General features: G+C 28.9%; 1 protein-coding gene across 1 annotated transcript in view; it reads left to right on the forward strand.

Moving 5' to 3' along the window:
- LOC129741779 (protein spire-like) overlaps positions 1-26,480 on the forward strand; it is a 432,182-nt gene that overhangs the window by 262,701 nt on the left and 143,001 nt on the right. The window contains exons 7-9 of the mRNA XM_055733564.1: positions 606-736; positions 8,409-8,520; positions 9,117-9,240. Of these exons, the coding sequence (XP_055589539.1) occupies positions 606-736; positions 8,409-8,520; positions 9,117-9,240 (367 nt within the window). The remainder of the gene's footprint in view (positions 1-605; positions 737-8,408; positions 8,521-9,116; positions 9,241-26,480) is intronic.

A 26,480-nucleotide genomic window follows, 5' to 3' on the forward strand; every position in this document is an offset into this window, starting at 1 on the left:
GTTCGGCGCTTAACGAGATTCCGTACGGATCTAATGTTGCAGTAGCAAAGTTAACTCCGTTTTTTTTCGACTCAACTTGTTTTAGTGTACAAGAACTGACCTAGTTCGTCTTCAACCGCACACTAAATGCACCCTTTCAATGGTTTATTTAGACTACATCTCGCTTTTAGAGATGTAGAAGATTTCTCCTCTGGAGATGCACCGCATAATATGAACAAGTAGGTTTTAATTGGCTATTTCGTTCGGCTAAGGTTCCAGGCTTTTATTTATTTATTTTTTGCGCTGCAATTTACGTACCAACAAGAATTTACGATCACCGGCAGTCGTTGCATGATTTAATTAAAATTTCCCTTAACTTTACCATTTCCGATGCGTACACCAAATGTTTTCTGTTGCGTTTGTTAGTTTTTTTTGTCTGAAGCATTTTCCTCTACTTTACTGTTTCCCTGAAAAGCTTTTGTAATATCAGTTGCATCTTTTCTCCTTTTACCAACGACGACAGTGCCCTCTTTTTTTAAGCCAAACAGATGATCACCCGCTTATATGTTTATTTTACTAACGCATTTCTTTGTGCATCTTTTTTATTCCATTTCCATTCCATACAGGCTCGATTTTGGATGCAAGTGGTCGAGGAGCTGCGAGAGGGCGTGCGGTTGAAAAAGATCAACTATTCCCGGACCCCGATCGAGTACGAGCTGACGCCGTACGAAATTCTGATGGAGGATATCCGGTGCAGGTAAGGAGGCGTTCTCTTGTTAATTGGAATTTGATAGAAGAGTAAGATTTTTTTATTATGGTTGAGTAAAGTGGATTGTTTTAAAAATTTCAAGAAATATCTTGTTCAGATATTTGTGTTATACAAAGTTTTTTAAATTGTTTCTAGTTTCTACCCTTTACAGTTTTTGTTGTTTGTTTGAAAATTCGGAAAAAATACAGAACATTTCAAACTGTTTAAATAGAAAATGTTCTGCAAATAATGTTTTTTTCCCATTTGTCGTGTCCCCCCTGCAATTCTGAATAAGGGCGTAAAACAAAACCTTGAAATCTTATCAGAGACCAAAAATTCAGTTCGGAACTGCGTCATTAATTGGCAAAGCATATTTGAAATCTTATTGTCATAATTAAGTTCATAGTTAAGATTTTAACTTCAACCATTCGTGGACATACTTGGATTTTTCCGTTTACGTTACGTTTATAGCATTTTTAATTGAAAAAAAAAACATTTCATTAGATTTTAATGGATATTGTAGGTATCAAATCATAATTCGATAACATTTTTTTTTTCAAGTTTGTGTGATTAAATTTAATATTAACAGTTAATTTCATGATTTTTTTTATTTTCCCTTAAAAATCATTTTAAACTGTTAGAAATTATGAGTACATCAAGGAATAAAAATTAAAATAAAAATACGATTTTTCATACATTAATTGTTGAAAATTCGTTACTTTAAGAAATGAAGGGTTAAGAAATCCTTTAACTCTATGTTAAATATGTTTATAGGAATGTACAAAAATGATATTTGCATATTGAAAATTGAGCATCATGAAGTAATACACTCGTCATGATCGCCAGAATACAGAACACAAAGAAAATCTGCTATCCAAATCTATACAAAAGTTGTATCCCAAAAGTCCGAAAACATTTACCCAGAATGTTTTTCCTCCAGATTGAGAAATACCTGAAATCATATTCCAGAATGAACCATTCCCCATAATTTGTTTTTTCTAGAATGCACCGTTTACCAGATTTTTTTTCCCCAGAGTAGACCATTTTTTTCCTCCTTTTTTCCAACCAAATTTATTTTAGAAGCAGTGTTTGGCTAGTTCATCCTCCATTCCTAAGAAAAAATTTCGCCAGAATGATCCATTTCCCAGAAGTTTTTTTCACCAGAATTAACTATTTTTCAAAAATGTTTTCGCCAGAAAAACCATTTCCCAGAAAATTTTATAACGAAGCTTAAAAAAAGGTTTATTTCTAACTCCAAAAAATAGAGTTTTAGAATATTATTACTTTGCCGCAGTCGATCTGGGGAAAAAAAATCTTAGAATATGTTCTTCTGGTCACTAAAATTCTGGAGATTTTTTATTCTGGGGCCTAAATCTGGACAAATGTTTACGGGGAAATGGAGTACAACCGATTAAGACGTTTCTGCTAGAAATGCTATTCAGACTACATAATACAACTTTGGTTATTGAGTTTTTGAGTTCAGCATTGCTTTGCTTTGCTTTCCCGGTTCTCTTTCCAATCATTTAAGACCTTAAAGCGGTTTTATACATCTGGTTTAAAATTAAATTAATGCATGATTTCAAAAATGCAGGTTAATTTAGGATTTAACATAACAAAATCAATTAAAACCAGGTTGAACTTTTTATTCTGTACCAATATTCAGATTCTAATTTGAAATTATAGCACATGGGTGAAAATTCGTTTTAGAACGAAAATTAATTCGATTATTCTACATTTAATTAAAGAAAACACTTCGCATATTGAGCAATAGAACAAAAGTAAGAATTCAATTTGGAGTTATGAATTTAAATTTTGAGTGAGAATCCATTGTTTGAATACTCGTTTTGGGAACTAAAATTTGTCTTTACTTAACTCGATTATTATACCTTTAATTCATGGGTGGCTAACTTTTTCCACAGGCGGGCCAAATTTCAGATATGAGCTTGGCTGGCGGGCCAAACAACAAATTGTTCTTAAGTATTCGAAGGTAACAAATAATAGCAGATTTAGGAAAATGCTTTTCCCTAGGTCACATCGAGTATAGATTGTTCTTAATAAGTCATTTAGGTTACTTGCATAGTTTTACAAACTTTGCTCCAAATAGTAGAAATATTACGCAATACGAAATGATTTATCCCTCCCAACTTAGGTATGCACGTCAATCTTTTTAAGAGATTTAAAACCTCCTCGGTTTATTAGAAATGGAAAACCGCACGACTGCATTGGACATTAAGTCAAATTTATGATCTTCAAATATGAAAAATGACCGCCCATTTTTCAAAGTCGCAGAATGGAATTGTTGAAAAAAGTAACGTTCTCATACTTTCGACATTTAAAAGAATAATTTTTTTACGAACTTTAGTTATATTATAAACAATTTTCAAAGTACGAACCTCAACCTCATTTCCATCTAACTCTTTCAAATTTCCCAGTATTTCGATTTGACAAGGGTATTGGGAAAGCCTTCTATAAACTGGAAAAATACAAATTTGATTGTTTTATAATCATTGCACCTTTTCGAAGTATAATTTTGCTAAGGAAAACGTTCCTCTGAAAACCTACCCAACTGGAAATTCTGTCTAGTTTTTCATTATAGATGTATATAAATACAGAACACGTTGCCAATTAATATATACATATTTGGATTATGAAAATTTTCAGAAATATACGCTTTTCTGTTGAAGTTTAGCAAAAAAAACAATTTGGAAAAAATACAAAGCCAACTTTTGGTATTTTGCCTATTATGCAAAAGTTATTTAATTTTGGTGGATAAATGAAGTTTTTGAAATAGAATTCAAGCAACTAATGGTTGAAGTCGAAGCAATAGTATAATTTGATTTATGATGTTTATAAAATTCGGAGATTTTTCAACGATTTTTAAATGATTTTGATACGTTCTTACTATCTTTCTAAGGTTATCCAAACTCCTTAATATTCAAAATTGGTTTCCGCTTGAATTCTCTTCATACCAATGATATGTAGTCACAAAAACCCAATCGAAAAACATTGAAAAATGTGTGATGGAATTTACAGAAAATGTCTCAAATACCATACAATTGTACGTAACTGTAATTGTTTTTTTATTCAGTGACGGTAACCTTTTTTGAAAAAATTTATGAGGCCCTCAGAGCCAAAGGGGTATAAGTGAAAAAATGATCGATTTCGTGAAAATAATGTTCAACAATTTTCCATGTTTTAAATATTATTTGATGGTTTTTAAAGTTATATTCGAATACTTTTACGTTCAAAAGAAAATTGCAAATGTTCTAAAAATGTATGGAAAATGTTCAAACACAACAATTCGAATGCGTATTTTATTTTATTTACATAGTATTCTGTAAATAAAATAAAATACGCATTCAAATTGTTGTTTTTGGACCTTTCCCATACATTTTTAGAACGTTTGCAATTTGAATGCGTGTGTTCTCGAATTCAGTTTTTACACACTGTAACCCCTTTGGCTTATATCAACTCAAAGAGATTTTCATATTTTTAATTTGAATTTAGTTCGAGTAGATTCAGGTATATTTATCCAAATGATGTTAGCAGTCCAAGCAAAAACATTCAATTCTTAGAGCATGGCTTCGCGGGCCATAAAATGTTGGTCGCGGGCGATGTTTGGCCACCCATGCTTTAATTGATAAAATAAAGACTTCGCAAATCAAAACTTAGATCCCCGATAAAAATAAAAGTCAGTTTCAAAGTTATGACTCACTATCAATTCAAAGTCATAATCATTACTAGGTGTGTTTTTACTCAACAAAAAATAATAATTTGATGTTATTTTATCAAACTAAATACAGTAGTTTATCGGTTTTATCACTATTCGATTTTATCAATACTCGCCAAATTCACGCTCGATTTTATCACGGTTATGGTTTCGATTTTATCACCCTATCTTAGAAATCATTCAGAAACCATTTCCAGGACCATTATTTTCAATCAAAAGGGTAGAGCGTCTTTGTTCATGATATTTTTTATGGTTTATGTTATGGTGTATAGATAGGTATTCATTAATATGAATATGCCAGTAAACTGCTTACTTTAGCTGTATAGTGTTTAAAATCGTCATTTGGATTTTTAAAACACTTGTAATAATCGACAAAAGTATTTTAACGTCGCGCTAATGCTAGTGTTGTTATTTGTGCTTGGCTCTAAAAAAGTAAACTTTTTTTGGTTATGCGAATCATCTAAAGCTGTGGGTGAATTTAAGCGTTTTTGAAAAGAGATAAGTGTCTCTGATTTCTTTGTTTAATTAGTTTATATGAAAGGGTGGGGTGCGCAATCCTTATTGTACAGCCTTTAGTATTGTCTGAATGGATAATTTTGGAAGATCAAAAGGAATTTCTGCTAGCTTTGCCTTAAAATATGTGAAAAGGACCCAGATTTCTGTTATTCTACATATGAAAAACAAAGGATTATCTGCCCATAACGCAAATTTTGAGAAACATACATTAAAAGTCTAGGTCGAGCAAATTTCAAAATATTTTTCGAAAACTTAAACTTTTTACTTAATCTAAGGTGTGAAGATTGAAGTACTGAAATTTGAAATCTGTTGAAGAAATTTTTTTGATGCATCCTTTGAACTCATTTTCAAAATCGACATAAGAGATAACGACTGTTAAATTTCCATAAAAACTAAATAATTAACTTGAATTATATATAGACTTTTAAATTTATATTCTACATGGTTTAATTTCAAGAAAAATTCTTAAAATTACTATAGAGAAGAATAATTTGAACTGAAATCGATCCTTCGTGTTTAATAATCTTTGATAATTACATTTTATGATCAAAATTTATTGATACAGAACGTTTTCACTACTGAATAAAGTATTGATTAAAGACATTAAAAATACATTTTTTCACATAATTTTTTTGTTTCGCCCAATTCACGGTTTTGCCGCCATATTCACGCTAAAAAATTTTTTGACCGTGATAAAATCGAAAAACTACTGTACTGAGAAGTGTTAGGAGCTACATTGTAATGCTATTTAAAAAGATTAATATAAAAAGTAGTTTGCTTAAACGTTTTTTTTAACGATTTTCTATTGACTTTCTTCTGATAAAAATTCTGGGTTTCAATTATGATCAAGTCATCAACAATCTGGATGACCATGTGAATTTCAAAGTAAATTTCAATTTCAAAAACGGACGTACGAGCTAGCCAACGAAACTCGTGTAAAATTTCCAACGTCCGTTTCGATACAATTTTTGTTTTTTGGCTGGGCCACCAGATGTCTCCAAACACATCAAAGGGAACTGTCAAACCAAACTGAGAATAAAAACAAAATTTTGGTCAGTTTTGAACAGGTAACTCGCTTTAAGATGTCTAGAATCTGTTCTGATGGGTAAGACTGATCGTCAAAGAATGTTCCTAATTGACTTGATACAGCCGATTCGTCCTCTGACGATAACTGTCCAAGAAGTGCGAAAACTTATTCGAAAACTGTTAGTTATCGGTCAAATCAATACGTCGTTTTTGCTAAAAACAAGACTGCAAGCTGAAAAAACTCACCGAAAAAAAGTAAGAACCAATAAAAATCTCTATATTCATAGTTCCCGAGATATTAAAGATTTAATATTTTTTCGAAGTTTTCTTTGTTCATTCTTTTAATGTGCGATTCCTCTGCTGTTCGTTAAAATGGATGTAAAAAAATAGTGCATACACCAGAATAAAAAACATGGAATCTAGAATTGCTTCTTGACCAGTCTAGAAGAGTCATACCAATTTTCAACTCATTTCGTCAAGTTTAAGATGTGTTTTACCAAAGCTCATATGATATTTTGGCACCTTTTATTTTAGCAAAGCTCAACAACATTTAAGTTTGTATATGAGAAGAATTCTACAAATGCTATTTATTAATAAAATCTTTACAACGTGTATTTGGTCAACTTTATATGACTTCTAAATTTGGAGAAACTGCATTTCGAAAATGATAACTTTTTGAAAATCGTGAAAAAATGAAGGAGGGTCCAGAGTTTTTTTTTTTTTCATTGTGCTCACTTGAATGACCAGAATATAATTCTATTCAGATTAAAAAACAATGTTGAAAATTGTGGGTCACCATTTTGAAACTGATAAAAAAAATTATACACACAACTAATGATCTTCAAGGTAATTTCAAAGGGCGTTTCGACGTTTACGAAGCGTTTACTTGAGAAAATGTAAAAAAATACACGATGAAGCAATATCGATAAATTGGATCGCAATTTTAACATTTTATTTTTAAAGGATTGTGTTCGTTTAAAAAAGTCGATGGATGAAAAATAAGTAAAAAAAAATCGTTCATCTGATGTGAAATAACCAACTTCGACTATGTAGTTGATCATTTTAAAGTAAGGTTACCAGATTTTTTTCAGTAATTATCCGGGCTGGACAAATCCGGAATATTTTTTCTTAATAGGTACCTGGCAAAACCCGGGAGTTTGATTTCAAAATTGTAGACAAAAAATCATGGCAATATCCTAGTAAATTTGATCAAAACCCAGGAATAACTCAACACAAATCAAGAAGAAAAACTGTAAAAATATATATTTTATTAATCATAATTCATTAGTAGTTTTTAAATCGTATTTTTGGCTTTCAAAAAACCTTTAATGATTATTTTTATAAAATTCCGTTTTGGACGTTTTTAAAAATAATTTGTTTTTTTTATTTGGCAAAAAAAGTGAACCTGGGATTTTTTTTTATGAAATCCGAGCAAGTGATCAGCATAAAATCGGAGAGCTCAGAGATTTGTTTTGAATATTGTTTCGATTTGTGGTTGTTCCGCATCTTTCGTAGGATATCCTAGTGACCATTCCGGTCCACGACTGTTTTTGGAATGTTCGAAAATCCTTTTATTTCGAAAAATAAATAAAATTATGCTTCTGCTTAAAGATACCAGTATGCCGCAAAAACGTCAAGTTATGAGTTATTTTTTTTTTTTATTTCTGTTCGGTATAAGCAGAAAACCAACGGAAAGGTTATTTTCCGTTCAATTGATCAAATTCAAGGTTTTAAAATACGTAGTTTTACGTATTTCCTCAAAAAAAAACTCACGAAATAAGTAAAGCTAATAGCACAAAAGGATTTAATTAACAATTTGTATTTCGATATTGAATATCGATATGATACTTCCATATTGTCGGCTACATTTCCAGAGGTTTTCAACCAATCAATGGATTTTAATTCTTTAAAACAAAGTATTAAAAAAAATTAGTCAAGATTGAGCCATGCCCCTTACGAATTCTAGCTGATATGGATCAGGTCTTAACGAAATTTTGATTAATTAAGGTAAAAAAAAAGATCGTTTTATTATTTACTCATCTTATTTTTTAGGTTGAACAATTTTATATATAAAAATGGAGGCGTTTTCTTTGTAACACCATCACATATAAACAGACGGTCGAAATGAAGTGAAATTTTGTATCCGAGAGTTTTTCGGGTCAAAACTGGGTGAAAACTGATTCACGAGCACGAAGAAGTTAAAGAACTTTAAATATATTCCAACAATTTATTAAGTAACGGGTAAAACGAAGTTTACCGGGTCAGCTAGTATTTTGTACATTATATTTTGTGTAAGGCATTCTGATTTTTAAAGTTCCAAACTTCAACAACCATAAACAAAGTCAATGCCATGTAATTCATTCAGTCAATTTTGTCTAATTCTATCATTCTACGTTTATCTCCTTCCAGAAAGTACAATCTTCGCAAGGTGATGGTGAACGGTGACATACCGCCGCGGGTGAAAAAAGATGCCCACGCCGTCATTTTGGAGTTCATTCGATCAAGGCCGCCCCTGCGGAAGGTAAGCAGAACATAAATACAAACACACATTTATCTGATGATTTCCTCTCCTTTCCTCTCGTTTACGATTCGACTCTATCTTCTTTGGTTCGGTCAAATAGTCGATTTGGTCTCCATCAATCACTTGTCGTTGCCCTGCGGTCTAAAGCTGACCAATCGATTTATCCCTCAATGAACGACCTTGCCATCGATTTGTGACGGTTAAGTTCATTCAACAAATATTTGCCATCCGGTTTGGAAAAAAATAAGGCGATTGAAGGGTTGACAGTATCAGCTGGAAATACTAACTGACTGAGTTTTTTTATCTTATCATCGTTATCATCATAAGAACTTGTTCAATTTTTTGTTCGATATCACCATCAGCAGAACATGATTTTCTGTGTACTGTTTTGACAGTTTTTTTAATTGATTGAATGTGATTGATCCAACTCCGCTAAATGACCACGATATCTTTGAGTGTATCGGCATGACTAATGATTGGATACAGAAAAACATGCATTTTAAATGAATGTTTTGGTAGATTTATATTACTGAGTTGCTTAGTGTCTTCCAGTTTAAATATTTCAAATAATAATTTGTTTTCTATTTTTCTCACAGGCTTCGGAACGGAAGCTCGCACCTCAACCCTTGAGACGGGTGACCTGTCCCCGGGAGCAACTGCTCGATTCCATCCGAAAAGGACGAGTACTCAAGCCGGTGCATTCGAAGCTGAAATCAAGACGTAAGTCCAACTTAGACTTATGATATTTTTTTAAGTATTCTTCCTGTGTCTATCTCAGTAAGTGAATGTCTTCCCCAGAACTCTTTCTCTATCATTTATAGACTTGTTTTTTATCTGTCTCACTTTAAGATGCCGTGTGTAAGTCTAATTTCCGTTTGCATCTCAATTAACAAATGGATTCAATTATGATAGCCAGCGTAAGTGGCCATTAAAATCGAATGATTTTTGCTGGAGCTCTGACCGTTGTCGATCGGAAATAATTTGAGAAAAATTGCAGAAAAAAAGTGTCATTAACCAAAGCTAGTCAGTCGGTTGCAAAAGTTATTCTTAAGCGTGTGAAATTTATGATCAGTAGATTCATTAGCTATTCCGTCGACGTCGTAACTTGGCGCTTAAGTGCATAATAATTTATTGAGTCATCGCGTGTCTGGGCTTCCTCAAGAAGGAGGAAGCCCCCGCTGTTGTACGTGATGTGAATGGCAAGTGGGAAGAAGTACCTTTAACTCAAATTTTTGTCTGTTATCCTCAACGGGAAAACATAAGCGAATCGTTAACCTTTTGACGTAGGAATGATCAAAATCTAAACCAACTATTCTTACTTTATTTTAATTTTCTTCCATTTTAAAACTTTTAAGGCTAAAACAGCATCTAAGCTGTCACTTCCATTTTTTTTCCTAACTCAAATAAAAAAAAGACAAAAATGACAAAAATGACAAAAATGACAAAAATGACAAAAATGACAAAAATGACAAAAATGACAAAAATGACAAAAATGACAAAAATGACAAAAATGACAAAAATGACAAAAATGACAAAAATGACAAAAATGACAAAAATGACAAAAATGACAAAAATGACAAAAATGACAAAAATGACAAAAATGACAAAAATGACAAAAATGACAAAAATGACAAAAATGACAAAAATGACAAAAATGACAAAAATGACAAAAATGACAAAAATGACAAAAATGACAAAAATGACAAAAATGACAAAAATGACAAAAATGACAAAAATGACAAAAATGACAAAAATGACAAAAATGACAAAAATGACAAAAATGACAAAAATGACAAAAATGACAAAAATGACAAAAATGACAAAAATGACAAAAATGACAAAAATGACAAAAATGACAAAAATTACAAAAATGACAAAAATTACAAAAATGACAAAATTAGCCAAATTGAAAAAAATTGACTGAATTGACAAAATTGACAAAATGACAAAATTGACAAAATTGAAAAAATTGACAAAATTGACAAAATTGACAAAATTGACAAAATTGACAAAATTGACAAAATTGACAAAATTGACAAAATTGACAAAATTGACAAAATTGACAAAATAGACGAAAATTGACAAAATTGACAAAATTGACAAAATTGACAAAATTGATAAAATTGACTAAATTGACAAAATTGACAAAATTGACAAAATTGACAAAATTGACAAAATTGACAAAATTGACAAAATTGACAAAATTGACAAAATTTACAAAATTTACAAAAGTGACAAAATTGACAAAATTGACAAAATTGACAGAATTGACAAAATTGATACAATTGACAAAATTGACAAAATTGACAAAATTGACAAAATTGACAAAATTGACAAAATTGACAAAATTGACAAAATTGACAAAATTGACAAAAACGACTAAATTGACAAAATTGACAAAAATGACAAAAAATGACAAAAACGACAAAAATGACAAAAATGACAAAAATGACAAAAAATGACAAAAAATGACAAAAATGACAAAAATGACAAAAATGACAAAAATGACAAAAATGACAAAAATGACAAAAATGACAAAAATGACAAAAATGACAAAAATGACAAAAATGACAAAAATGACAAAAATGACAAAAATGACAAAAATGACAAAAATGACAAAAATGACAAAAATGACAAAAATGACAAAAATGACAAAAATGACAAAAATAACAAAAATGACAAAAATGACAAAAATGACAAAAATGACAAAAATGACAAAAATGACAAAAATGACAAAAATGACAAAAATGACAAAAATGACAAAAATGACAAAAATGACAAAAATGACAAAAATGACAAAAATGACAAAAATGACAAAAATGACAAAAATGACAAAAATGACAAAAATGACAAAAATGACAAAAATGACAAAAATGACAAAAATGACAAAAATGACAAAAATGACAAAAATGACAAAAATGACAAAAATGACAAAAATGACAAAAATGACAAAAATGACAAAAATGACAAAAATGACAAAAATGACAAAAATGACAAAAATGACAAAAATGACAAAAATGACAAAAATGACAAAAATGACAAAAATGACAAAAATGACAAAAATGACAAAAATGACAAAAATGACAAAAATGACAAAAATGACAAAAATGACAAAAATGACAAAAATGACAAAAATGACAAAAATGACAAAAATGACAAAAATGACAAAAATGACAAAAATGACAAAAATGACAAAAATGAAAAAAATGACAAAAATGACAAAAATGACAAAATTAGCCAAATTGAAAACAATTGACAAAATTGACAAAATTGACAAAATGACAAAATTGACAAAATTGACAAAATTGACAAAATTGACAAAATTGACAAAATTGAAAAAATTGACAAAATTGACAAAATTGACAAAATTGACAAAATTGACAAAATTGACAAAATTGACAAAATTGACAAAATTGACAAAATTGACAAAATTGACAAAATTGACAAAATTGACAAAATTGACAAAATTGACAAAATTGACAAAATTGACAAAATTGACAAAATTGACAAAATTGACAAAATTGACAAAATTGACAAAATTGACAAAATTGACAAAATTGACAAAATTGACAAAATTGACAAAATTGACAAAATTGACAAAATTGACAAAATTGACAAAATTGACAAAATTGACAAAATTGACAAAATTGACAAAATTGACAAAATTGACAAAATTGACAAAACTGACAAAATTGACAAAATTGACAAAATTGACAAAATTGACAAAATTGACAAAATTGACAAAATTGACAAAATTGACAAAATTGACAAAATTGACAAAATTGACAAAATTGACAAAATTGACAAAATTGACAAAATTGACAAAATTGACAAAATTGACAAAATTGGCAAAATTGACAAGAATGACAAAATTGACAAAATTGACAAAATTGACAAAATTGACAAAATTGACAAAATTGACAAAATTGACAAAGTTGACAAAATTGACAAAATTGAAAAAAATGACAGATTTGACAAAATTGATACAATTGACAAAATTGACAAAGTTGACAAAATTGACAAAAAAAGACAAAAATAAAAAAAAAATATATAAAATTGACAAAAATTGACAAAATTGACAAAATTGACAAAATTGACAAAATTGACAAAATTGACAAAATTGACAAAATTGACAAAATTGACAAAATTGACAAAATTGACAAAATTGACAAAATTGACAAAATTGACAAAATTGACAAAATTGACAAAATTGACAAAATTGACAAAATTGACAAAATTGACAAAATTGACAAAATTGACAAAATTGACAAAATTGACAAAATTAAAGAAAACGACTAAATTGACAAAATTGACAAAAATGACAAAAATGACAAAAATGACAAAAACGACAAAAATGACAAAAATGACAAAAATGACAAAAATGACAAAAATGACAAAAATGACAAAAATGACAAAAATGACAAAAATGACAAAAATGACAAAAATGACAAAAATGACAAAAATGACAAAAATGACAAAAATGACAAAAATGACAAAAATGACAAAAATGACAAAAATGACAAAAATGACAAAAATGACAAAAATGACAAAAATGACAAAAATGACAAAAATGACAAAAATGACAAAAATGACAAAAATGACAAAAATGACAAAAATGACAAAAATGACAAAATTGACAAAATTGACAAAATTGACAAAATTGACAAAGTTGACAAAATTGACAAAATTGAAAAAAATGACAGAATTGACAAAATTGATACAATTGACAAAGTTGACAAAATTGACAAAAAAGACAAAAATAAAAAAAAATATAAAATTGACAAAAATTGACAAAATTGACAAAATTGACAAAATTGACAAAATTGACAAAATTGACAAAATTGACAAAATTGACAAAATTGACAAAATTGACAAAATTGACAAAATTGACAAAATTGACAAAATTGACAAAATTGACAAAATTGACAAAATTGACAAAATTGACAAAATTGACAAAATTGACAAAATTGACAAAATTGACGAAAACGACTAAATTGACAAAATTGACAAAAATGACAAAAATGACAAAAATGACAAAAACGACAAAAATGACAAAAATGACAAAAATGACAAAAATGACAATAATGACAAAAATGACAAAAATGACAAAAATGACAAAAATGACAAAAATGACAAAAATGACAAAAATGACAAAAATGACAAAAATGACAAAAATGACAAAAATGACAAAAATGACAAAAATGACAAAAATGACAAAAATGACAAAAATGACAAAAATGACAAAAATGACAAAAATGACAAAAATGACAAAAATGACAAAAATGACAAAAATGACAAAAATGACAAAAATGACAAAAATGACAAAAATGACAAAAATGACAAAAATGACAAAAATGACAAAAATGACAAAAATGACAAAAATGACAAAAATGACAAAAATGACAAAAATGACAAAAATGACAAAAATGACAAAAATGACAAAAATGACAAAATAAACAAAAATGACAAAAATGACAAAAATGACAAAAATGACAAAAATGACAAAAATGACAAAAATGACAAAAATGACAAAAATGACAAAAAATGACAAAAATGACAAAAATGACAAAAATGACAAAAATGACAAAAATGACAAAAATGACAAAAATGACAAAAATGACAAAAATGACAAAAATGACAAAAATGACAAAAATGACAAAAATGACAAAAATGACAAAAATGACAAAAATGACAAAAATGACAAAAATGACAAAAATGACAAAAATGACAAAAATGACAAAAATGACAAAAATGACAAAAATGACAAAAATGACAAAAATGACAAAAATGACAAAAATGACAAAAATGACAAAAATGACAAAAATGACAAAAATGACAAAAATGACAAAAATGACAAAAATGACAAAAATGACAAAAATGACAAAAATGACAAAAATGACAAAAATGACAAAAATGACAAAAATGACAAAAATGACAAAAACGACAAAAAAGACAAAAATGACAAAAATGACAAAAATGACAAAAATGACAAAAATGACAAAAATGACAAAAATTACAAAAATGACAAAAATGACAAAAATCACAAAAATTAAAAAAATGACAAAAATGACAAAAATGACAAAAAATGACAAAAATGACAAAAATGACAAAAATGACAAAAATGAAAAAAATGACAAAAAAGACATAAATGACAAAAATGACAAAAATGACAAAAATGACAAAAATGACAAAAATGACAAAAATGACAAAAATGACAAAAATGACAAAAATGACAAAAATGACAAAAATGACAAAAATGACAAAAAATGACAAAAATGACAAAAATGACAAAAATGACAAAAATGACAAAAATGACAAAAATGACAAAAATGACAAAAATGACAAAAATGACAAAAATGACAAAAATGACAAAAATGACAAAAATGACAAAAATGACAAAAATGACAAAAATGACAAAAATGACAAAAATGACAAAAATGACAAAAATGACAAAATGACAAAAATGACAAAAATGACAAAAATGACAAAAATGACAAAAATGACAAAAATGACAAAAATGACAAAAATGACAAAAATGACAAAAATGACAAAAATGACAAAAATGACAAAAATGACAAAAATGACAAAAATGACAAAAATGACAAAAATGACAAAAATGACAAAAATGACAAAAATGACAAAAATGACAAAAATGACAAAAATGACAAAAATGACAAAAATGACAAAAATGACAAAAATGACAAAAATGACAAAAATGACAAAAATGACAAAAATGACAAAAATGACAAAAAATGACAAAAATGACAAAAATGACAAAAATGACAAAAATGACAAAAATGACAAAAATGACAAAAATGACAAAAATGACAAAAATGACAAAAATGACAAAAATGACAAAAATGACAAAAATGACAAAAATGACAAAAATGACAAAAATGACAAAAATGACAAAAATGACAAAAATGACAAAAATGACAAAAATGACAAAAATGACAAAAATGACAAAAATGACAAAAATGACAAAAATGACAAAAATGACAAAAATGACAAAAATGACAAAAATGACAAAAATGACAAAAATGACAAAAATGACAAAAATGACAAAAATGACAAAAATGACAAAAATGACAAAAATGACAAAAATGACAAAAATGACAAAAATGACAAAAATGACAAAAATGACAAAAATGACAAAATGACAAAAAAAAACAAAAATGACACAAAAATGACACAAAAATGACACAAAAATGACACAAAAATGACACAAAAATGACACAAAAATGACACAAAAATGACACAAAAATGACACAAAAATGACACAAAAATGACACAAAAAGTGACACAAAAATGACACAAAAATGACACAGAAATGACACAAAAATGGCACAAAAATGACACAAAAATAACACAAGAATGACACAAGAATTACACAAAAATGACTCAAAAATGACACAAAAATGACACAAAAATGACACAAAAATGGCACAAAAATGACACAAAAATGACACAATAATGACACAATAATGACACAAAAATGACACAAAAATGACACAAAAATGACACAAAAATGACACAAAAATGACACAAAAATGACACAAAAATGACACAAAAATGACACAAAAATTAAACAAAAATGAAACAAATATAAAACAAAAATGAAACAAATATAAAACAAAAATGTCACAAAAATGTAAAAAAAAATGACACAAAAATGACAAAAATGACAAAAATGACAAAAATGACAAAAATGACAAAAATGACAAAAATGACAAAAATGACAAAAATGACAAAAATGACAAAAATGACAAAAATGACAAAAATGACAAAAATGACAAAAATGACAAAAATGACAAAAATGACAAAAATGACAAAAATGACAAAAATGACAAAAATGACAAAAATGACAAAAATGACAAAAATGACAAAAATGACAAAAATGACAAAAATGACAAAAATGACAAAAATGACAAAAATGACAAAAATGACAAAAATGACAAAAATGACAAAAATGACAAAAATGACAAAAATGACAAAAATGACAAAAATGACAAAAATGACAAAAATGACAAAAATGACAAAAATGACAAAAATGACAAAAATGACAAAAATGACAAAAATGACAAAAATGACAAAAATGACAAAAATGACAAAAACGACAAAAACGACAAAAATGACAAAAATGACAAAAATGACAAAAAAGACAAAAATGACAAAAATGACAAAAATGACAAAAATGACAAAAATGACAAAAATGACAAAAATGACAAAAATGACAAAAATGACAAAAATGACAAAAATGACAAAAATGACAAAAACGACAAAAATGACAAAAATGACAAAAATGACAAAAATGACAAAAATGACAAAAATGACAAAAATGACAAAAATGACAAAAATGACAAAAATGACAAAAATGACAAAAATGACAAAAATAACAAAAATGACAAAAATGACAAAAATGACAAAAATGACAAAAATGACAAAAATGACAAAAATGACAAAAATGACAAAAATGACAAAAACGACAAAAATGACAAAAATGACAAAAATGACAAAAATGACAAAAATGACAAAAATGACAAAAAAGACAAAAATGACAAAAATGACAAAAATGACAAAAATGACAAAAATGACAAAAATGACAAAAATGACAAAAATGACAAAAATGACAAAAATGACAAAAATGACAAAAATGACAAAAATGACAAAAATGACAAAAATGACAAAAATGACAAAAATGTCAAAAATGACAAGAATGACAAAAATGTCATGAATGGCAAAGGTTGACAAAAATGGCAAAAGTTGACAAAAATTGACAAAAATTGACAAATATTGACAAAAATTTACAAAAATAAAAAAATTACAAAAATTACAAATTTCAAAAATTACAATATCAAATATTACAGAAAAATTACACAAAAGCTACACCAAAATTACACAAATAAAACACAAAAATGACAAAAATTATACAAAAATTACCTTAAATTACACAAAAGCTACACCAAAATTACACATTAAAAACACAAAAAATGTCATGAAACCAAAACAAAAAATCGCGATGACACCAAAATGACCACTGTTTGGCATGTCGAAAGACCATCATGTTGTCTACAGGAATTTTTTTTTCGAAAATTATCTCAATTTGTTCTTCAAATTCAAACTATTTTTCTACTTTATGTTATCATAAGCTTTTGAGGCATTTTATGTAGGAAGAAATTTTAAGACAATAGTCGAAACATCAATATTTGAATGATGTTTCCTATTTTGAAAGATTGGTAGGTGCAACTATTTGAATCGTGAATAAAAATCTTTTCAGTAATGGTTGGCAAAAAATTCCAGGAACCCAACCAAAAACGATTACCTGTATGTAGTTCGTTTTTATAACAGCTTGAGAGCTAGCTGGAAATCATATCTCATTATATTAAAGCTCGGTTTAAAACCGTTTCATCGAGATAAAAACTCTCGTCAACATAATTATTGTCTATCGCTTCTAACTTTTTGTTCGGTAAAATGAAAACGTATCAACCTGTATCTTTATTTCATTTAACCCTTAAGAGGCCACAATTTTTAAGCAGTTTCATTAACCTACTAGGGTATTCAAATAATACTTTTTTTAGTTAAACTGTTGATTGTAAATGTTGCAGCAAAAATTTGGATAGTTTTTGGTTTTCAATTGTTCTTCTTAAAAAAAACCGCAAGGAAAACATACTCTAAAAAGCATCTATCAGAGGGTTAGCTGCAGCTCCATTTTGACGACCTCCCAGAGCAACTGGGCTGCGCGATCAAATGAAACCAAACCCGCCAGCATAGAAATCAAGTTGCAACCTACTATTTATTAAATTAATAACCAACTGTCAACGAATGCGATATGATTAATTCCGCTCGGATTTATCAGCACCGAGTCTGTGGGCTGGAGTTGATCCAAGAGGAAGGGGGAACGATCCGGTGCATCCAGTCTCAGTCAGTGGCCACATTCGTTCGTTCGTTCATTCATTCATAGAGCATATAGAGAAACCTACCGCCTCGAGAGCTTTGGAAGGCCCAACATAAACAGCCAGCAAAGCGAATGGTTGGCTTCTTTCCGGCTCACGTGAGATTCCATCCATAAATCTACGACATGTGGTTATCGGTAGTATTTCCCCAAGGGTCTGGTCGGCTGCTGCCTCGTTTGGCTTCATAAAGATCTTCAGCCGACTGACCGACCGACTAAAAGGAAGGGACAGGTTTTTTTCTACAGAAACAGGCCCAAAGGGTTTCTTCCTACTGATCGCTCCGACCTGCAAATAAAATGTGATCAATGTTTGAATTGAACTTGAAATCGCCACTTACGTCCCGCCCGAGGCGCTTTTCAATTGACTATCTACATGGGGTGGCTATGGATTTATGGGAAAAAATACTGATCGAATTTCGGAAACCGACCATAAACATTTTGTAAATTGGCCCAAAAAACTAACCTGTTCAAAATTTCAGCTCAATCGGACTTGATTCAGGAGTGCCTCAAAGCGCTCAATGTTTCGTTTTTTACCCTCAAAATCACCACAGGAAATCAGAAAAAAATCTTTTAATGTAGATGCAAAATGACTTAAAAATGCATAAAACATCGAGATCTGGTGTTAACTCGAAAAGATTTTTTTCTGACTGAAATCGACTTAAAAATTTCAAAAATCACTAAAGAGGTTACCAAGGGAAATTTTTAAGAAATTCATAAAACGTCAAAATTTGAAGATATCTAACAAATAAAATTTTGTACAAAATTCGTCTTTTTGGGACTTTTTTTTCGGAAATTCGGAACTCCCAGAAAGTTGATTTTTTTCATAAAAATGTTGTTCGAGATAACACCAAATATCGACGTTTCATACATTTTTAAGCTATTTGGCATGAAAATAAAAATTTCGATTTTCTGGATTTTTATGGTTTACCCTTTGGTGATGTTTCAAATTTAAAAGTCGACTTTGACGAACAAAAATTGTTCGAGATAACACAAGATTTCAACGTTTTATGCATTTTTAAGTATTTTAGCATCAATATTAAAATTTAGATTTTTTCGATTTTCTTTGATCCCTCCTTTGGTGACTTTAAAGGGTAAAAAAAACACCGAAACATTGAGCGCTTCCAGGCACCCATAGATTAAGTCCGATTGAGTTGAATTTTGCATAGGTCAGTTTTTTTTGGCCAATCTACAAAATGGATATGGAAATTTGATCATGGAATTTTCCCATAACGGGTTCGAAATTAAAATTTAACTAGAAATAATAACAACACCGCCGCCGGCCGTGGCCTAGAGGACAGCGTTCCAGTCTTCTAAGCCAGAGTCCATGAGATCGAATCCCGATCACGGCACACATAGTACACTTTCAGTGGTCTGGTGGTTTTAGCATTTGTAAGATGCTAGCCAATTATATCCTTGAAAGATTGTACGCCTTAGAGTTAAGTAAATTAGATCTCTTCAAAGAAAAATGATGTTTCACTGAGATCCTATATGTGTGTGTTCGTTTTAAAAAAACACCAAATATGCACACTGCAGTAGGAAACTGATTTCTAAAACCAATTTTTACTTACACGATTCATAATAAACCAAAATCAAAATTTTAAATCAATGTTATTTCCATTCTCGATACATATGAATCTCACACAGTACCAAAATTAAATAAAAAAAAAACGGAAAAAATATCTTTTTCATTTAAATAAAACAGAAATCATTTTAGACCACCAAAATTTAAAATTATTTTTATAACTTTTGCACCAAACTGCATTATTTCATTTTTATTTTTTATCCTGACTTGGTAATCTTTGAAATGCATTTTTTTAATTTATGAATAAAATTAAGAAATATTTAGATGAGATGGCTAATGTTAGAGCTGTAAAAATTCTTCCACAAACTTAATAAGCTCTCTGTTTCTTCGTTTAATTCGATATTCTTTTTGCGCGTTCCTGCAATCTTTAAGAAAAACTATCAATCAAAAAGTGAATTAAATTTAAATTTTATTTGTAATCAGAACTTTTTGTTCCAAACTTGGAAATGTAAAAAGAGGCTTATATCTACTACAATTTTCCAGTGATATTATTGAATTCAAGAGTTTAACACAAGACAAAAATTAAAATATAAATCTACAAACCATCTTTATGCACGGTACGGTGTACTCTATTGTATTAAAATAGCAACAAATTTTACATTCCTTAAAATTTGGGGGGTTTAATATGAAACGATCTCTTACTGAACGCCTTGTTTGGTAAAAATCATCCGTGAGCATTTTTTTTAAGTTGATCAAATGATCAAACTGATGAAATTAGTAGGTACTTTCCGAAGTTAGAATATGTTACGGAAAAACAGGTCACGATTCCTATGGAAATTTACAAAAAAATTAACGAGTTTCACCTGTTTGATGACAAAAAATTGGAAGTAAATTTTAAAAATTTCCAGTAATTGAAATTGCCTTGAAGTAGGACTTTTAAGTAACACTATAAGGAATTTATAAGAGCTTTTTGATGAAAGTGTGTTTAGACACAATACTTAAAATCCTCCAAAATTATTACAATTATTCAACATTGCATGGTACCTCCCTAAAAATACATTTATGCTTGAGTGAAGTATTTCGGGAAAATATATTTGTATTTGAGCGTTAAAAACAGTTTTTGTTTCAACAAGCATACAAAACACAAAGTAATGGCATTGTAATTGTTTTTCTCCTATTTTTTTTTGTTAGATAACACAAGGCAACAAAACTAACATTGGTGCCAAAAGTTTAAGAACTAATTTGATCAAATTGAGGGCACTGAATCCAAACTATTTGTTTTTTTTTTCTACCAGCTTCAATTTTTGAGCTTCAAAGATTATCTTTTGAAAAAAAGATAAAAATCTATATAGGTAATATCTATTATAAAAAAATTTGAAGGTATCTTAGCAAAAAACAAGAAGAAATTTATCGAAAGTTTTAAATCAATGATCAACTTTTCCGAATGCCGCGAGTGCTACTCGCGTTTTGACTTTAGAGAAAACCGGGATTTTCTTTAAGATTATTTCATTTGTTTCTCTGAAACTAGAATAGTTAGTTTCTATCTTAATGCTCGATCAAATTAAACACGATTAAGAGATTTGAAATCAGTTTTATTTTATAGAGCGACAATCCTTCGTTTGTTATCAATGATTGATTTGATTTAAAACTTAGTAATATCAAAATTGAAAATCGCAATATCATCAGTAATCTGCATTTTATTATTCAGCTTTCATTGTTTCAGAAAATTTTAAATCAACTATTAATTCTTTTTTGTTTTGATACTTTATATGTCACTATTTAATTTTGTTTTATCTCAACAGCTTAGCTTAGCTGGATTTTGCAGAAACTTATAAAATATGTTATCCTGATACAAAGGTAACAACCATGGCCGTAGGAACGGGGGGGGGTTTTGGGGGTTAAACCCCCCCATGAGGGTCGAGAAAAGCAAGCTATGTGCTTTACTCTACACTCAAATTTTTAAATTGTTAATCAAGTTTTGATGATTGAGTAGGGATAATCAATATTAACAATCCTTACTCAGAGATAATGCCAAAACCTCGAAAACTAATCCCAGGTTCAGGTCTTTGCTAAGGATTTTTAAAATTTTCTTACTTGATGATAGAAATTCATTTCTGAATAGTAATTTTCAATAGATTAAACTCCTTTCTGGGTTCTGGTTCCCAATTATTAATATCTTAATTGTATTTTTGTTTCATATTTCGCATTATATATCTAGTTTTGGATGCTTGAATTTCACTTCGCATCATCATTAGAAAATATAATTGAAATGGTGATTTGAATTGTTATTACAGATTTGGTTTTGCATTTCATTCAAAATTTTATTCGTAGTTTTTGATTCTCAAATGCATTAAAATAGTTGTTTTACGAATATGAAAAAACACAATATTAAGGCTATAATCATTTAGAATGCGGGTAGTCATAAACGAGTGTATTTATAAAAAACTAATCGTTTGATCGACAAACGGGGTCATTCTATTGAGTCTTCCTATACAAATTATCCATTTGAGCCATAATAAATCAGAAAAATCAACAGTTTTGAGTTTTCAATTCGACAATGAAAAATTTCCGAGGTGATTGTGCAGGAATATTTTTACCATGTTTTTTTTCATCGTAAATTTCTTAAAAACACTTATTTTAAATATCTGAAGAACATTGGAAAGGTTGTTCTTTTCATTACCAACACAACGCTGCCAAAATTTTGCATATCTGAACTCTAGGAATGAAGTTATCGCCGATATGAAGTGCCCGGATTAAAAATAATCATAGCTTTTGAAATCATCCTGAGTTTTTGATTCATATTTAAATCCGAAGTTATTAAACTTAATTTTTTTTGCCGAATTCAAAACTTCAAATTAACGATACATATTTGAAAACTCAATAAAAAAATTCAACATTAAAAATTCATACTTTAATTCAGATTAAAAATAATAAAAATGAAATAATGAATTCAGATTTAAACCCAAGACATCAAATATATAAAAAAAAAACGAGATTGAGGATTCAAGGCTCTGAAATAAATTTGCTTTTCTTGGCTCATATAGAAAAATTGATCTGGAATCTAAATTCAGAAATCGTTTTTTTTTTACATTTCAGAAATCATATTGAAACTCGGAAAAAAAAATCCAAAATTCAAATTTCATAATAAGTAATCTCGACAATTTTAACGCATTTATGGCTTAATCTTAATTTTGCACATTGTGATGCTGTATATGAGTTCTGAACTTGGAATTCATAAACAGAATTCAGATACAGAATTAATATTTAAAATTCAAATTTAGCTTATAAATGAGTTATAATTATCAAGATTACTTTTTCGTTGAGAAATTCAAATTACAAAAGATTGCAGATTTATAATTTTGATTTATATTTTAATTTCAAATTTCAAATTTGTAACTAAAGTTAATCTGCTTTTATTTTAGGAAAAAAAACATCCACGGGATTATTTTTAGGAATTCATTTTTACTTTAAAAATTTCAATATGTGATATCCTTGATAAACTTGAATTTAGATCGAAATTGCAAGTATCAGGTTTGAACCGCAATACTTCAATCAATTGATTTTACTTTTGAAAATTTAATAAATTTTGAAATCTTCGAATTTTCTCCGAGTTTGGTAGATTTAGCTGATTTGATATGAGCATAGAATAATTTTTTTTTTCTTAACAAATCGAAGTCTTTCTTGTAAAAACTTATTTTTTGATCAAATAATCATCATATTCAAAAATTTTAACCATCGATGAAAGTAAATTCTCAAATTTGTTACCAAATTACATTTCTTACACAAATCTAGTTAACCATTTTACAGATTTTTGGATGTATTTTCAAAATTTTCTGTGTAATTCATAAACCTTTTAAGGTAATAGAACGTAAAAATGGTAAATTAAAAGTAATTAAAAATATTTCTTTGATTTTTTTTTATTCGTGCATTGTTTGAGCAAATATATCATAGAAAAACCCGATTTAATACACTTAACAGTGGATTGGAGCCTTTCTAACAGAGTGTAAGTTATATTTGGAAATATTTAAAATAATATAGAATACACATGATAGATTCCTTCCCTCTGCATCATATAAGTATGATTTCAGATATTCAAACACGAAAAATTCCGATCTCAATATAAAAAAATGATGCATAGTACGTTTTTTGGGGAAAAGCGAACTGGTATGTAAGAAGTTCATTTTATGTATGGAAAGAATGGTATTTAAACAGTTGAATTTCCAAATCTTATAACACGCTGAAATGGTGCCGTGGTAGCAACCAGAACTTTCACGATGCTGGTCACGGTTCGAATCTTACTGTTTTTTTATGCTTTTTTTACTGAATAAGTAAAACCAACTACAATATTGATGGATAGCCGTAACACGTGGCCTAGCATGATACCTTTTTTAGAGCTCAACCATGCATAAAAGAAAAAATTCTCACAAAAGGAGGGGAAAGTAATATGACTATTAAATGATTAATCTCATTCTGGAAACTAAATCTGAAATCTTATTCTGATTCTAAAGTTTGAATTTTGAGTTACAACACTTAGTCTAATATTTGAATATAATTTCCAATTTCAAATTCCAGGTTGATCTTTAATCCGAATTCTTAATCAGAATTCTAAATCTGAATTCTCAATCTGAATTCTGAATCTGAACTCAGAATATGAATTATGAATCTGAATTCTGAATTCAAATTCAGAATTAAGATTTTAGAATTAAGAATTTAGAATTCAGAATTCAGAATTCAGAATTCAGAATTCTGAATTCTGAATTCTGAATTTGAATTCTGAATCTAAATTCTAAGTCTGTATTCTGTATCTGAATTCTGTATCTGAATCTGGAATCTGGATTCTAAATCTGAATCTGAATTCTTTTTCTAGATTCTGAATCTGAATTTTGTATCTGATAAAGATGGATAGAAAAATGAAGAGAAAAGAGTAAAAGAACATTTTTGCAAGAAAAACTTATAAACGCACACCATACTTTACCCCGCAACATCAATCATTATAAATTTTCAATTCCGATATTCTTTCTCCAAGAATCTAAATTTTCACCGATATGCTGAAAATAAATTTACAAAAATCTGAATTCTGAATCTTAATTCTAAATCTTAATTCTGATTGTGAATTCGTTACTTTGATTTATCGGCCTAGCGGTGAAAAGTGATGTCCTTTTTAGTAGGGACATCTAAAGATTATGAAAAAATTTTTATATAGATGGATAGAAGGTTAGAAGAAATGAAAGATGGTGAAAATGAGCGGGTAGAATTTGTTTAGAAGCATTACCATCACATACCAAATTTTCGTTCCTCACGAGCCTACTACTATGAAGTGGTAGATACAGATAGAGTTGCATCTACCACCACACATTAGTAGGCTTAGCGTGGTCCGCCCCACAAGTGAAAACTTGTAGTTCGTTCGCACTACAAGTTTTCACTTGTGGGGCGGACCACGCTAAGCCTACTAATGTGTGGTGGTAGATGCAACTCTATCTGTATCTACCACTTCATAGTAGTAGGCTCGTGAGGAACAAAAATTTGGTATGTGATGGTAATGCTTCTAAACAAATTCTACCCGCTCATTTTCACCATCTTTCATTTCTTCTAACCTTCTATCCATCTATATAAAAAATTTTTCATAATCTTTAGATGTCCCTACTAAAAAGGACATCACTTTTCACCGCTAGGCCGATAAATCAAAGTAACAAACAAAAATTACGGTGGTTAATCTCTTCATAAGATTGTGAATTCTGAATTTGAATTCTGAATCTGAATTCTGAATCTGAATCTAAATTCTGAATCTGAATTCCGAATCTGAATTCTGAATCTGAATTCTGAATCTGAGTTCTGAATCTGAATTCTGAATCTGAATTCTGAATCTGAATTCTGAATCTGAATTCTGAATCTGAATTCTGAATCTGAATTCTGAATCTGAATTCTGAATCTGAATTCTGAATCTGAATTCTGAATCTGAATTCTGAATCTGAATTCTGAATCTGAATTCTGAATCTGAATTCTGAATCTGAATTCTGAATCTGAATTCTGAATCTGAATTCTGAATCTGAATTCTGAATCTGAATTCTGAATCTGAATTCTGAATCTGAATTCTGAATCTGAATTCTGAATCTGAATTCTGAATCTGAATTCTGAATCTGAATTCTGAATCTGAATTCTGAATCTGAATTCTGAATCTGAATTCTGAATCTGAATTCTGAATCTGAATTCTGAATCTGAATTCTGAATCTGAATTCTGAATCTGAATTCTGAATCTGAATTCTGAATCTGAATTCTGAATCTGAATTCTGAATCTGAATTCTGAATCTGAATTTTGAATCTGAATTCTGAATCTGAATTTTGAATCTGAATTCTGAATCTGAATTCTGAATCTGAATTCTGAATCTGAATTCTGAATCTGAATTCTGAATCTGAATTCTGAATCTGAATTCTGAATCTGAATTCTGAAACTGAATTCTGAATCTGAATTCTGAATCTGAATTCTGA

This window comes from Uranotaenia lowii, chromosome 2 (assembly GCF_029784155.1).
Source record: "Uranotaenia lowii strain MFRU-FL chromosome 2, ASM2978415v1, whole genome shotgun sequence".
NCBI lineage: Eukaryota > Metazoa > Arthropoda > Insecta > Diptera > Culicidae > Uranotaenia > Uranotaenia lowii.